Genomic DNA, 12337 nt, shown 5'->3' with positions numbered 1-12337 from the left:
ACTAGAAAATATATGCCTCATTAAATGAAGGGATTTGTGAAACTTCCCTTATGGGTCCAGGTGTGAGTTTTTTTTTCTTAGTTTACTCAGTGTCGCCTGTATAAAATATTTCCAACCAAACAAAGCCAAATAAAAAAGTTAGGCTCATGACCATTTCTTTTAATTTCCTCAATCCCTCTCGATTTCAGCGTGCAGGGGCATGGAGTTGGCTTGTATGCCAAGAAATACAACTAGTAGAATGGACAGTCTATAGAATGTCAGTCAAAAGAATGTCAATAGAATGAAGAACTCTCCACCCCCTGCCACTCAGTCCAGATCTCAGATCTGGCAATAAGAATACTTCATATCATCATATCTTGACCCGACTGATGTCCCAGTTTTACTTGGTCAATCCCCCCTTTTTTTTTTTATTGGTGGCCTATCCCTGCTAAAGCGGTCCCAGGGTAGCACTCAGAATGAGAAAAGTAACTTTGATGTTAAATTGCAGCTGAATGAGCAGACCCTTTAATCAGAATTAGCTGTTGAATAAAGTATAGCCCTTTACCAAACGCTCCTGCCTCAGCAGACATTTCATGAGCAAGTCTGTTCACTGATGCGTTGAAAACGCTGCATTAATAACCATGCGCATGACTAGAAAACATTCCATTGCATAACATTACCATTACAGCAGCAACATCGACTCCAGACTTGGGATAACCTGACATTAATAAGCTATAGGGAAGAAATGTGGTCACTGTTTCTTTTTTGTTTTCAACAAATAGCCTACACAATTTGCAGTGCAGTACTCAAAGGGTAGAGCTCTCTTGATGAAGCTGCGTTCACTGTCTCGGACCAGTTTAGAGGTATAATTAATGTGTATAATGTGTAAGGGGTGTGGCTAATGGGCAACAACACCGCATTTAAGAACTCTTCTTAGGCACACCGCGTCATGGAGTACCTTGACAGTATCTGTGCAATCCCATATGAAACACAACCTTCTTTTTTGAAGTGGATCAAAAGATCTCCCATGGGTCAAGTGAGTGGCGTCGATTTTTTGACACACGGTCTGCCCTGCAGATGGGAACGACAGACTGAGAGAATACATGCATTCTATGCAGCCGCTGAGTGGCGTTTTTTTCCGGCACTGGTGAGAAGGCGGGGCAGGCAAGCACTTCAACAGCACCGGCTTTGAGAGGCTGCATCGCATATTTCTACCGTTCCAGATTTGGGGTCACGCTGACATCCTTCAGCTGTGCTCCGTGTGCTCTGACGACAGGAGGGTACTCTACGCCCCCGCCATGAGCCAGAGAGGCCACGTTTCGGCGCAACAGAGTAATCCCCATAGATACATTTCATTCATCTCCTTAGTTATTGCCCTGAAACAGCCGTTAATGTGTCTCCCCAGTGTACAGGCAAGCACTGGACACGCCTATAGGTCATTTTCTGATACATGGCCTCAGTGCCTAGTGGTGTCCTCCCCCACACTGACTGTAAAAGCCTTTATGTGACTCCTAAATAGTTCCACATGTTGAAGTAAATCAAACTGGTCTGGGAACTGTAGATCCCGAAGACGTCGCTGATCAAAATGATGAACCCATCATGTAAAGTGTTGTTCACGAGCTGAAAGAAAATATTCTAGAAATGTTATTTTTGTACATAATATGTGCTCCTATTCGTGTGAAATCATTAGATTAGGAAAGTGTCATACACTGAAGTAATGACACTTTGCTACAATGTAAAGTAGTGAGTGTACAGCTTGTAGAACAGTGTACATTTGCTGTCCCCTGAAAAACAACACAACACACAGCCATTGATGTCTAAACCGCTGGCAACAAAAGTGAGTATACCCCTAAGTGAAAATGTCCATATAGGGCCCAATTAGCCATTTTCCCTCCCCAGTGTCATGTGACTCGTTAGTGTTACAAGGTCTCAGGTGTGAATGCAGGTGTGTTAAATCTGGTTTGAATGGGGAGCAGGTGTGTTAAATTTGGTGAGAGACGTCATTCACTCGCTGCATACCACTCCCCATACTGTCTCAGTTGTGTGTAGTGTTATTCCTTATTCTTCATGACATGGGAATTAATTTTACTCCAGGCTATTGAGGTTTAATCACGACCAATGTAGAGGATAAATTCACTGGGTTACATTTGACTCATGCAGACGACGCCTTCAAAAAAATAGCCCGCGTTCCAAGTCCATACCAATCACTGTCAGTGCAGATCCAGGATCCTCTTCATTAGGATGCATTTTTTGGCGCTCCCATATTTAGCAAAACACTCACACTACAAAGCAAAAGCGAAATAACATGCCTCTGACAATGGATCAACTCACTGTTGTTTGAATTGAAATAATTGGCAGACTCAGCTCTGATTTGTATTCACTACGTATGTCCAGGCTGAGCTGATTGCTTTGCATTGAGCCTGTCAAAGTATAGCCTTTGGAAATAGAATGCGTTCCAAACGAAGCCCTGTTCCCTGTTCCCAGTTCCCATGTGGTTTGAAGACTAGGGGGGTCCGTTCGTGAAGCAGCCGTAGCCTTTCATTAAGCTTCATAGCAAATCACGTAAACCGGATTTATTTCACGGTTTCCTCATCAGTAATGCCGATTTAAGCTGAGGTGGGCTGCCTTTCTGGTAGGGGCCTGGCACAATCAATTTTGCTCCACTTTCTCATGATGCCCATAGTGCTTTTATTGCACAGCGTTTCAGGATTCCCCTGAGCCTGTGATGTTTACCTGGCAGTTTGCAGCCATTATTTCCTGCTTCCTGCAATTGTTGATAAAAGCTCAAATTTTCATTCACCTTTGCTAGAGGAATTGACCAGCTGCTTAAGGTCAATGGGGACTGCTGCATTCAATGCTATTGAGAACGATTTCTTCAGCATTGCAATTAAAATTTTCTCACCTGTCTTCTCTCAGAGAAATTTTCTATTTGCTCCGAAATGGGCAAAGGGATATTACTCTTAAACTTTAACTAAAACGAAAATATTGATTTTATAATCACTAACACTCTCCTGGAAGGACTATTTGATATTTTACAGTTATATTGACCAGCGCTTTGTTTCTGCACAGGTAAATGTGTCAGCATGAACTGGGTGTGTGATGGTGACCATGACTGTGAGGACCTGTCAGATGAAGAGGGGTGCGAAACGTCCCCATGTAAGCCCCCCAAATATCCCTGTGCCAACGACTCCTCCATCTGCCTGCCACCTGAGAGCATCTGCAATGGGAGATTTGACTGCTCTGACCACTCTGATGAAGGGCACTTCTGCGGTATGAGCTTTGTTCAAGTCACCTCCGATCAGTTATCATGGCGATGTTTCTCTCACTTGAGTGAATTGTCCTGTTCCACTTTTTCTTCATGAAGACACTTGACCAGCGGTGCTTACTTTGGCATTGTCAGTCAGTCCGTCCTTCTATTCCCTACTGGGGAAACTCAGGGAGAACCCCACAAGCTGTCCAAAAGATACATTTTAAAAAGGATTAAGGGCATTACATTATTAGAGTTGTCAATTGCGAACGAGGGCCAACAGGAATTTCACTTCTGCTTTTATAACCCAACCCCTCAGAATTTAAAAGGGGTGAAGGGGGCTGCAACAATGGGCACACAGGGAGCAACTGGAGATAAGTGCCTCGCTCAAGGGCACTTTTGTCAGCTCAGGGATTCAATCAAGGAACCTTTCGTTAATAAGCCCAGGGCTCCGAGAATCATTTGCAGGTCATTTTTCCTGATCAGGACCCTTAGACTTATCTGGAATTTCTCCCAAGACTTCAGGGAACAAGACAAATGACAGATACCAAGAGCGAAGGGGATTACGGTTGATAACGGGGACAAAGCTTTTGTATGGACCACAGGGGCTGGATGCCTTTATCCATGGGGTCAGGATTAGACCGTGTTGGGGGAGTTAATACTGATGAATACTCAATGTTCAAGTGGGGTTCTGGAAGACACTTTGTCCACAGACAGACCTAGAAACCTGTGTCAGTGGAGAAACAGACAGACATTTATATGGAGCTATGTCAGTGGAGATACAGACAGACATTAATATGGAGCTATGTCCGTGGAGATACAGACAGACATTTATATGGAGCCGTGTCAGTGGAGATACAGACAGACATTTATATGGAGCTGTGTCAGTGGAGATACAGACAGACATTTATATGGAGCTGTGTCAGTGGAGATACAGACAGACATTTATATGGAGCTGTGTCAGTGGAGATACAGACAGACATTTATATGGAGCTGTGTCAGTGGAGATACAGACAGACATTTATATGGAGCTGTGTCAGTGGAGATACAGACAGACATTTATATGGAGCTGTGTCAGTGGAGATACAGACAGACATTTATATGGAGCTGTGTCAGTGGAGATACAGACAGACATTTATATGGAGCTGTGTCAGTGGAGATACAGACAGACATTAATATGGAGCTGTGTCAGTGGAGATACAGACAGACATTTATATGGAGCTGTGTCAGTGGAGATACAGACAGACATTTATATGGAGCTGTGTCAGTGGAGATACAGACAGACATTTATATGGAGCTGTGTCAGTGGAGATACAGACAGACATTTATATGGAGCTGTGTCAGTGGAGATACAGACAGACATTTATATGGAGCTGTGTCAGTGGAGATACAGACAGACATTTATATGGAGCTGTGTCAGTGGAGATACAGACAGACATTAATATGGAGCTGTGTCAGTGGAGATACAGACAGACATTAATATAGAGCTATGTCAGTGGAGATACAGACAGACATTTATATGGAGCTATGTCAGTGGAGATACAGACAGACATTTATATGGAGCTATGTCAGTGGAGATACAGACAGACATTAATATGGAGCTATGTCAGTGGAGATACAGACAGACATTAATATGGAGCCATGTCAGTGGAGATACAGACAGACATTTATATGGAGCTATGTCAATGGAGATACAGCGTGTATTTATTTTCATATTATTGAAACACTACAGTGAGACTCATTAACTCATCTTGGCTTCTTGAACTGGGCATGGTTCAAAAATCTAAATAATAATAGTAATTTAAAAAACAAATAATTTCACTGCTCGAGGCAACCACATCCTGGATTTGACTCAATAATTTTAGCCGGTCGTTTGACCTGGTAGCCATAATTAATTCTTACAGGATTAATCAACAGTCTATGGTGTTTGCATGGTGGAGAATAAATACAATTAATTCATTAGGAACTGTTATTAACATGGTGAGCACAGTGTAAAATTATGTGATATGAGTGTTGAGTTTATATGATTCATTTACAGTTGATATTAGGGACGTTGAGTAGTTCCGTAACAAACCAGGTTACAGAACAGCTTGGTTTGGTCTGAATTCTGAACCCGAATATATTAAAATGTCAATAAATCTCCAAAAATGTAGGAACCACCCAGTTTGCTGGTTTAAAGAAACTTTTTGTTTGGCAAAAACACTGACACTGAAAACCAGTGAGCTACGATCCATTCGCTGAGATTGGAACACAAGGGACGTTCGTGATGTGGTTTGAGCATACAATATCAATGGCTTGCAATGTTTTTATTTATAATTATTTTTATTATAATGTATGCTCTGTGCAGACCGAGATTTGGTAAGCATTTTGGAACAGCTATAGTATAATTGGTTGGTTGTAGGGTGCAGCCATGACTTTGCATGCATGCTTCCTTGCCCTAGAGTTATTTAGGACCTCTGTGGAAGGTAAATAACAGCTGAATCCTTTTGCAGACTGTACAATGTGTTGCATTAATAATTGGTTTGTTTTACTTTAAGCTCATTGACAGTTTCCATTGTGTATTACTCAGTGACAATTGATGACTTCTGTACTCGTAAAGACATTGAGTTATGCATTGTAAAACATCTGTAGTCTACTCCCCAAACCTGATTGTCTACTATTGGATACTATTAGCATCTTGACCTGATATCATGGTCATCTCGGAATCTTGGCTTATGAAATTGGCCACAAACTTTCTTAAATATTCCTGGCTTGAATCAGGATTTGCCAACTAAGAGAGTTGGGTTGGCCATCTATTGTAAGGAGTATCTGCACATCTTCTGTCATTTTAACTGAGTGAATGCCTAAACAGTTTGAGCATTCGTTTGTGAACAATTTGCACACTGATGAAACCTCTCTCAATCTTGGTGGCTTGTTATAGACTTCCCTCTGTTCCTGTCTGTTATAGGGGTCCCGTTTCTCCCTTCTGTCTGCTTCCTTCGGTCTGTTATAGACATTCTGCTCTTGTCTGTCTGTTACAGACCTCCCACTGCTCCTGTCTGTCTTTTATAGACCTCCCTCTGCTCCTGTTTGTCTGTTTATAGACCTCGCTCTGCTCTTGTTTGTCTGTTATAGACCTCACTGTGCTCCTGTTTGTCTGTTTTAGACCTCCCTCTGCTCCAGTTTGTCTGTTATAGACCTCCCTCTGCTCCAGTTTGTCTGTTATAGATCTCCCTCTGGTCCTGTTTGTCTGTTATAGATCTCCCTCTGCTCCTGTTTATCTGTTATAGACCTCCGTATGTTCCTGTTTTTCTGTTATAGGCCTCGCTGTGCTCCTGTTTGTCTGTAATCGACCTCCCTCTGCTCCTGTTTGTCTGTTATAGACCTCCCTCTGCTCCTGTTTGTCTGTAATATACCTCCCTCTGCTCCTGTCTGTGCTCTGACTGACCAGAGTGAATATATTGCCCCTTATCTCCCCTCATAGTTTGTGTTATTAAGCAACTTAAATTGGGATATGCTCAATCCTCTGAAAGCTGTGCAGCTCTAGCTGGAAGCTTTAAATCTTTCCCAAATTGTACAGGCCCCAGCAGATTTAACCCAAAGTCTATTGGTAATACTACTGTCATAGATATAACTAATATTCCTGCCAAGTACAGTTTTCTGCCAAGGCCTTAAGGATCAATGCTTGGGCTGACAATGGTGCCTCTCTTAAAAGTCTTATTTTTTTTCTGAGCATAAACACCTGCTTCGGTGGCATAACCATGTCCTTTACAAGCCCCTCTGATAGGCAGTTCGTCAGTCAGGGAAACAAACAAACAAATAATCTGTCGCCTATGATTCTGACCAAAAAAATGCTCTGAAACACTATGCTGTCTACAGTACATCACTCAAAGTTGAGAACACGTTAATCTCTGACCAAGTTAGAATGTTGGGTCCACACTCAAGCTGGTAGCGAGGGCGCTTTCGCAATCACTTTGTCAGGGCTGGCCAAGTATTTCAAACGGCCACACCCACTCCCTCCACCAGTGTTGCGGTCCCTGTCAGAGCACACACCATTTCTCCTTTCAGCCGGCACACTGGAACATGGAGCAGAGCAAGTGGCAAATATCTGGAGCCTCACATATCAGCTGTGTTCAATAATGTGTTTATGTTTGTACATTATTCACTTGGTTTACTCTGTTGCCCTGTCCTCAAGCAACTGTCTACAATTGGCCAGGTCGGTATTGAAAATATAAATTTGTTCTCAATTGAATTACCATGTTAAATATCGATGAAGGCAGGTTCTTATGGCTTTCATTATTCGTTGAATAATTATTGAGTGAATAGTTGTTTTGAAAGCTATCATATCATGTTTATGGTTTAATGTTTTAACTGAAGTCCAGCTTGAATAGCATATATATTTATTTCATATTTATTTTAACCATTAGGTGTGCAGTTTTCAGGGGATATAGTAAATTAAAATCAGACAGCTAATGCTATGATGGAGACCAATTTACATGGTTTATGATTTTATATAAGTCTGAGGGGATAAGGGTTATTCAAGGAACCAAGTTGAATTATTTTAAATATATTTATATACATATTTTGGGGAATTAATCCTATACCAGTGGAGACAGTGGGTTAAGACTTGTTGTGGGCTGGATTCAAACCCATGCTGCAGCAGTACATGGGCACCAACGGGCCAGCCTAGGTCACAGTCTCATGTTCCAGGGTAGTCTAGTCTACCGGCCAGAGAACCGTAAGGACTCAGACCGTCATCAGCCTCAGGTCTCTAAATCACTCCCCCTTCACCTCACCCCTCTCAGACAACTGCCTTCTGGGAAACGGAGGCTGCAGCCACCAGTGTGACGTCGCACCTGGGCGCGGGGTCGTCTGTTCCTGCCCAGCTGGGCTCAGTCTCAGCCCGGACGACCGGACCTGCGAGACCCTGGACTACTGCTCCAGGCACCTGAATTGCAGCCAGGTGTGCGAACAGTACAAAACCACTGTGAAGTGTTCCTGCTACCCAGGCTGGAGGCTTGCACCAGATGGGGACAGCTGCCTGAGTACAGGTGGGTTGTGTTGAAGTCGAGGGTGGGTCAGTCCAAATTCCTCTTCCCTAGTGTATAGGATGCACAATGGGCCTTGTTGAAAGTAAGACACTGTGCAGGAAAGATGGTGATACATGCTGATACATGCTGATACATGCTGATGTGGGATACATCCTGATACATGCTGATGTGGGATACGTCCTGATACATGCTGATGTGGGATACGTCCTGATACATGCTGATGCGGGATACATCCTGATACATGCTGATGTGGGATACATCCTGATACATGCTGATGTGGGATACATCCTGATACATGCTGATGTGGGATACATCCTGATACATGCTGATGTGGGATACATCCTGATACATGCTGATGTGGGATACATCCTGATACATGCTGATGTGGGATACATCCTGATACATGCTGATGTGGGATACATCCTGATACATGCTGATGTGGGATACATCCTGATACATGCTGATGTGGGATACATCCTGATACATGCTGATGTGGGATACATCCTGATACATGCTGATGTGGGATACATCCTGATACATGCTGATGTGGGATGCATGCTATTGTATGCCCTTTGTCTAAATGCCCAAGGACAGGCCATAGAACCAAGCATGTGTTTTCTATTGAAAAAGTCTCCAACATACAAACTGTGATACTGGTTAGTGTCCTTCAGCTGAGATCATTATTCCACTCTAAATTCTGGAGCAGGAAAAGGGGCATTCCATTTGCAGTTTTTCGCAGTCACACTAAAACTGTTCCTATGAACAATATAGACACAATCATTTTAGTAAATTCCAGAAGGAGGTTAATGTACCCCAACCCATATGCACTATTCACCTGTTCTCACTCAAATTCCATTCACACTTTCTTGCAAAACTCTACACACACAACTCTCTTTGCAAAGCACAATTGTCAACATGCTGTCGTGTGGAAAACAGTGCCTTTCAATAACAACTCAAATCATTCCAAATGTAATGCTCTCTATAAACAGTTGGTGAGGTGTGAACACTAACAAGCATGATTTTTAATTAGCAATCAGGATGTTGCCATGAATAAAAAGGGGCCACAGGTATGATCACCTGTGTTTTGGAAGAATGAATTAGAGAAATAAGAAGCAGAAGAATGAAAGAAGGAGGATCGGGGAGAGGAAGAGGAAGAATGATCTTCATGAACTTAACCAAGTTCTTGTACATTGTATGGTAATATAGGAAACTGTGTTAAGAGTAGAGCCATACCTGTGCCGTTTTACTGTCCAGAAATAAAAATATGTTACTTGGTTACTTGCTGTAAACCTAACTGAATCCTGTTTGTTTGTTGTTTTACTGAATACACTGTTTTCTGTCATCTGAATCTGTGTACATCTTATTACAAGATAAGTACATGAACTTGAGACTTGTATTCATATTCTGTAAAATGCATGTTAAAAAAAAAAAAAAAAAACTAATTGATGATAGCAGACCACACGTGATTTCTGAGGCACGATAACTAGCTTGTGTGAACATAGTTGTCTTCAAAAGGTTTCTGTTAACATTTTGGAACAAGATTACTAATATTATGATAAATGAGATAACGTGATACATGGCTTTTGGTAATGAAAATGTTGATTGATTTCTTAATTATTGATTTTTAATTTAATCTCATTCATACAGCCAAATCCAAACAAACAGAACTAACGTGATTTTGGATGACGTTGAGTAAACAAGAAATTACTGCTATACCTAAAGATAATGTGCAGAGCATCAGCCCATATTGCTCACCTGTGAGAATCTGTTGTGTTAGTCTATTTGCCATCAATAACGGCCCTTTTTTCTTGTTTCCTTCTTCAGATCCCTTTGAGGCGTTCATAATCTTCTCCATCCGCCATGAGATCAGGAGGATAGGTCTCCACAGAGGAGAATACAGCCTTCTGGTTCCTGGTTTGAGGAACACCATTGCCTTAGACTTCCATTTCAATCAAAGTTGGCTTTACTGGACCGATGTCGTTGAGGATAAGATATACAGAGGGAAACTGCAAGGTTCTGGTGGTAGGTGCAAATCATATTTGGTTGGACTTACTAAAGAAAAGCTGGTCGTATCATAGATCATTTTAATAAAAGAAAAAGAGATTACGGTGAAATTACAGTGAAATGTGCCTTTAATGTTTTGGTCCATAAAGACATTTTGAAAAACAAAGCGGTTACATGGCTAAACCGAAAACAATCATTAGCACGTTTTAAGTAAATTTTGTAGGTCTAAGAGATACACTATAATCCAACTGGCATGAGTTGTAATCCTTAGTTATCGTTAGACAATCGTACAGCCACCTTACTTAGGTGTCTTTCAGATGCATTCTGGAGATTGAGTGTGTTTTACAGCAAAACCTGTGAAGGTTGTCATCTTCCAGAGACCGTACTGAGAATAAATGAGGTGTTTATTAGTTTGTAGCTCCAACTGTTAGGTCCCGACTTCCATGTTTGTTACAAGATAACTTCAGCAAAACAGAGAAGAAAAAAAAAACATGGGCATTACAAATCTCATTGCTATGTAGCACCAGTGGAAAACAACAAAGAACATTGTGTTCCCTAGACTATGTATTTTTGGAATATGTAACTTACTCAAAGCTCAAACAGTTGTTCTCCTACAGACAAATGTGTTTTTTCCACATCCTTTTAGTCTCATCAAATACAGCATTCCCTAATCCCTATGCAATTCAATACTGATTTGAAAGAGCATGACAGGCACAGTAAAAAAACACAAAGAGTTGTTTATTGCACAACAAAATGCCATCAATGTGGCAGTTGAGACAATCAGGTTTTAACTGTTTTAATAAAGGTTATGGGGAAGGGTTGCTTTCGCATAATTTCAAGTTTTCCTCACCTCCTCTGGCTTTATAATATGTGCTTCGCATGATGAAGCAATGTGTAAAATCAATGACTACATTACCTGTGCTGTTGACATGTTGAGTTTTTGTCTCTGTGATTGGTTGTTCTTACAGGTGTGACAGGGATTGAAGTGGTGGTCCAACATGGATTGGCTACTCCAGAAGGTCTGGCTGTTGATTGGATAGCAGGGAAATTGTATTGGATTGACAGCAACCTAGATCAGATAGAGGTTGCCAAACTGAACGGGGCACTCCGGACTACGCTGATCGCAGGTGGCATGGAGCACCCACGAGCCATTGCTCTGGATCCTGAGCAGGGGTAAGATTTGTTGTATGTAATCTAAGCTATGATACCCCCCAGGCCTGGCCATTACTGGGGAGGTTGACTTGACTCTGATGAATCCATTTCACTTTTTTTTGTGTTTTAGATTGATCTTCTGGACTGATGCTTTGTTTCGTTTTTTGGGAGTGTTCTTCTGGACTGACATTTCGTTTTTTGGGTTTTAGAGTGATCTTCTGGACTGGAATTTTGTTTCGTGTTGTAGAGTGATCCTCTGGACTGGAATTTTGTTTCGTGTTGTAGAGTGATCTTCTGGACTGGAATTTTGTCTCGTGTTGTAGAGTGATCCTCTGGACTGGAATTTTGTTTCGTGTTGTAGAGTGATCCTCTGGACTGGAATTTTGTCTCGTGTTGTAGAGTGATCCTCTGGACTGGAATTTTGTCTCGTGTTGTAGAGTGATCTTCTAGACTGGAATTTTGTCTCGTGTTGTAGAGTGATCCTCTGGACTGGAATTTTGTCTCGTGTTGTAGAGTGATCTTCTAGACTGGAATTTTGTCTCGTGTTGTAGAGTGATCTTCTGGACTGGAATTTTGTTTCGTGTTGTAGAGTGATCTTCTGGACTGGAATTTTGTTTCGTGTTGTAGAGTGATCTTCTGGACTGACTGGGATGCCACCTTCCCTCGGATTGAGGCTGCGTCGATGAGTGGCGGTGGACGTCATGTCGTCTTCAGAGACATGGAGATAGGAGCCTGGCCCAACGGTCTCACCCTGGACCACATGGAGAAGAGGATTGTGTGGACAGATGCCCGGTTTGTTGTCCTCCTCTACCTTCTGAATGGGCTCAATTCTATTTAAATTCAGCGATTCAACTGAAGGTCCAATTCCAATCGGGATTTTAAGTATGCTTTCTAAATTGGCTGAATTTAACTGGAATTCACCCAA

General features: G+C 41.9%; 1 protein-coding gene across 3 annotated transcripts in view; it reads left to right on the top strand.

Moving 5' to 3' along the window:
- lrp1ba (low density lipoprotein receptor-related protein 1Ba) overlaps positions 1-12337 on the top strand; it is a 146185-nt gene that overhangs the window by 63831 nt on the left and 70017 nt on the right. For all 3 annotated transcript variants that reach the window (XM_020042497.3, XM_020042495.3, XM_020042494.3), the window contains exons 21-25: positions 3049-3249; positions 8011-8256; positions 10081-10278; positions 11229-11433; positions 12040-12204. In XM_020042497.3, coding sequence (XP_019898056.3) covers positions 3049-3249; positions 8011-8256; positions 10081-10278; positions 11229-11433; positions 12040-12204 — 1015 coding nt within the window. The remainder of the gene's footprint in view (positions 1-3048; positions 3250-8010; positions 8257-10080; positions 10279-11228; positions 11434-12039; positions 12205-12337) is intronic.

This window comes from Esox lucius, chromosome 22 (genome assembly GCF_011004845.1).
Source record: "Esox lucius isolate fEsoLuc1 chromosome 22, fEsoLuc1.pri, whole genome shotgun sequence".
Taxonomy (NCBI): Eukaryota; Metazoa; Chordata; class Actinopteri; order Esociformes; family Esocidae; genus Esox; species Esox lucius.
Note: the sequence above shows the minus strand (reverse complement) of the source record. Positions and strands in the feature narration are given on the sequence as shown.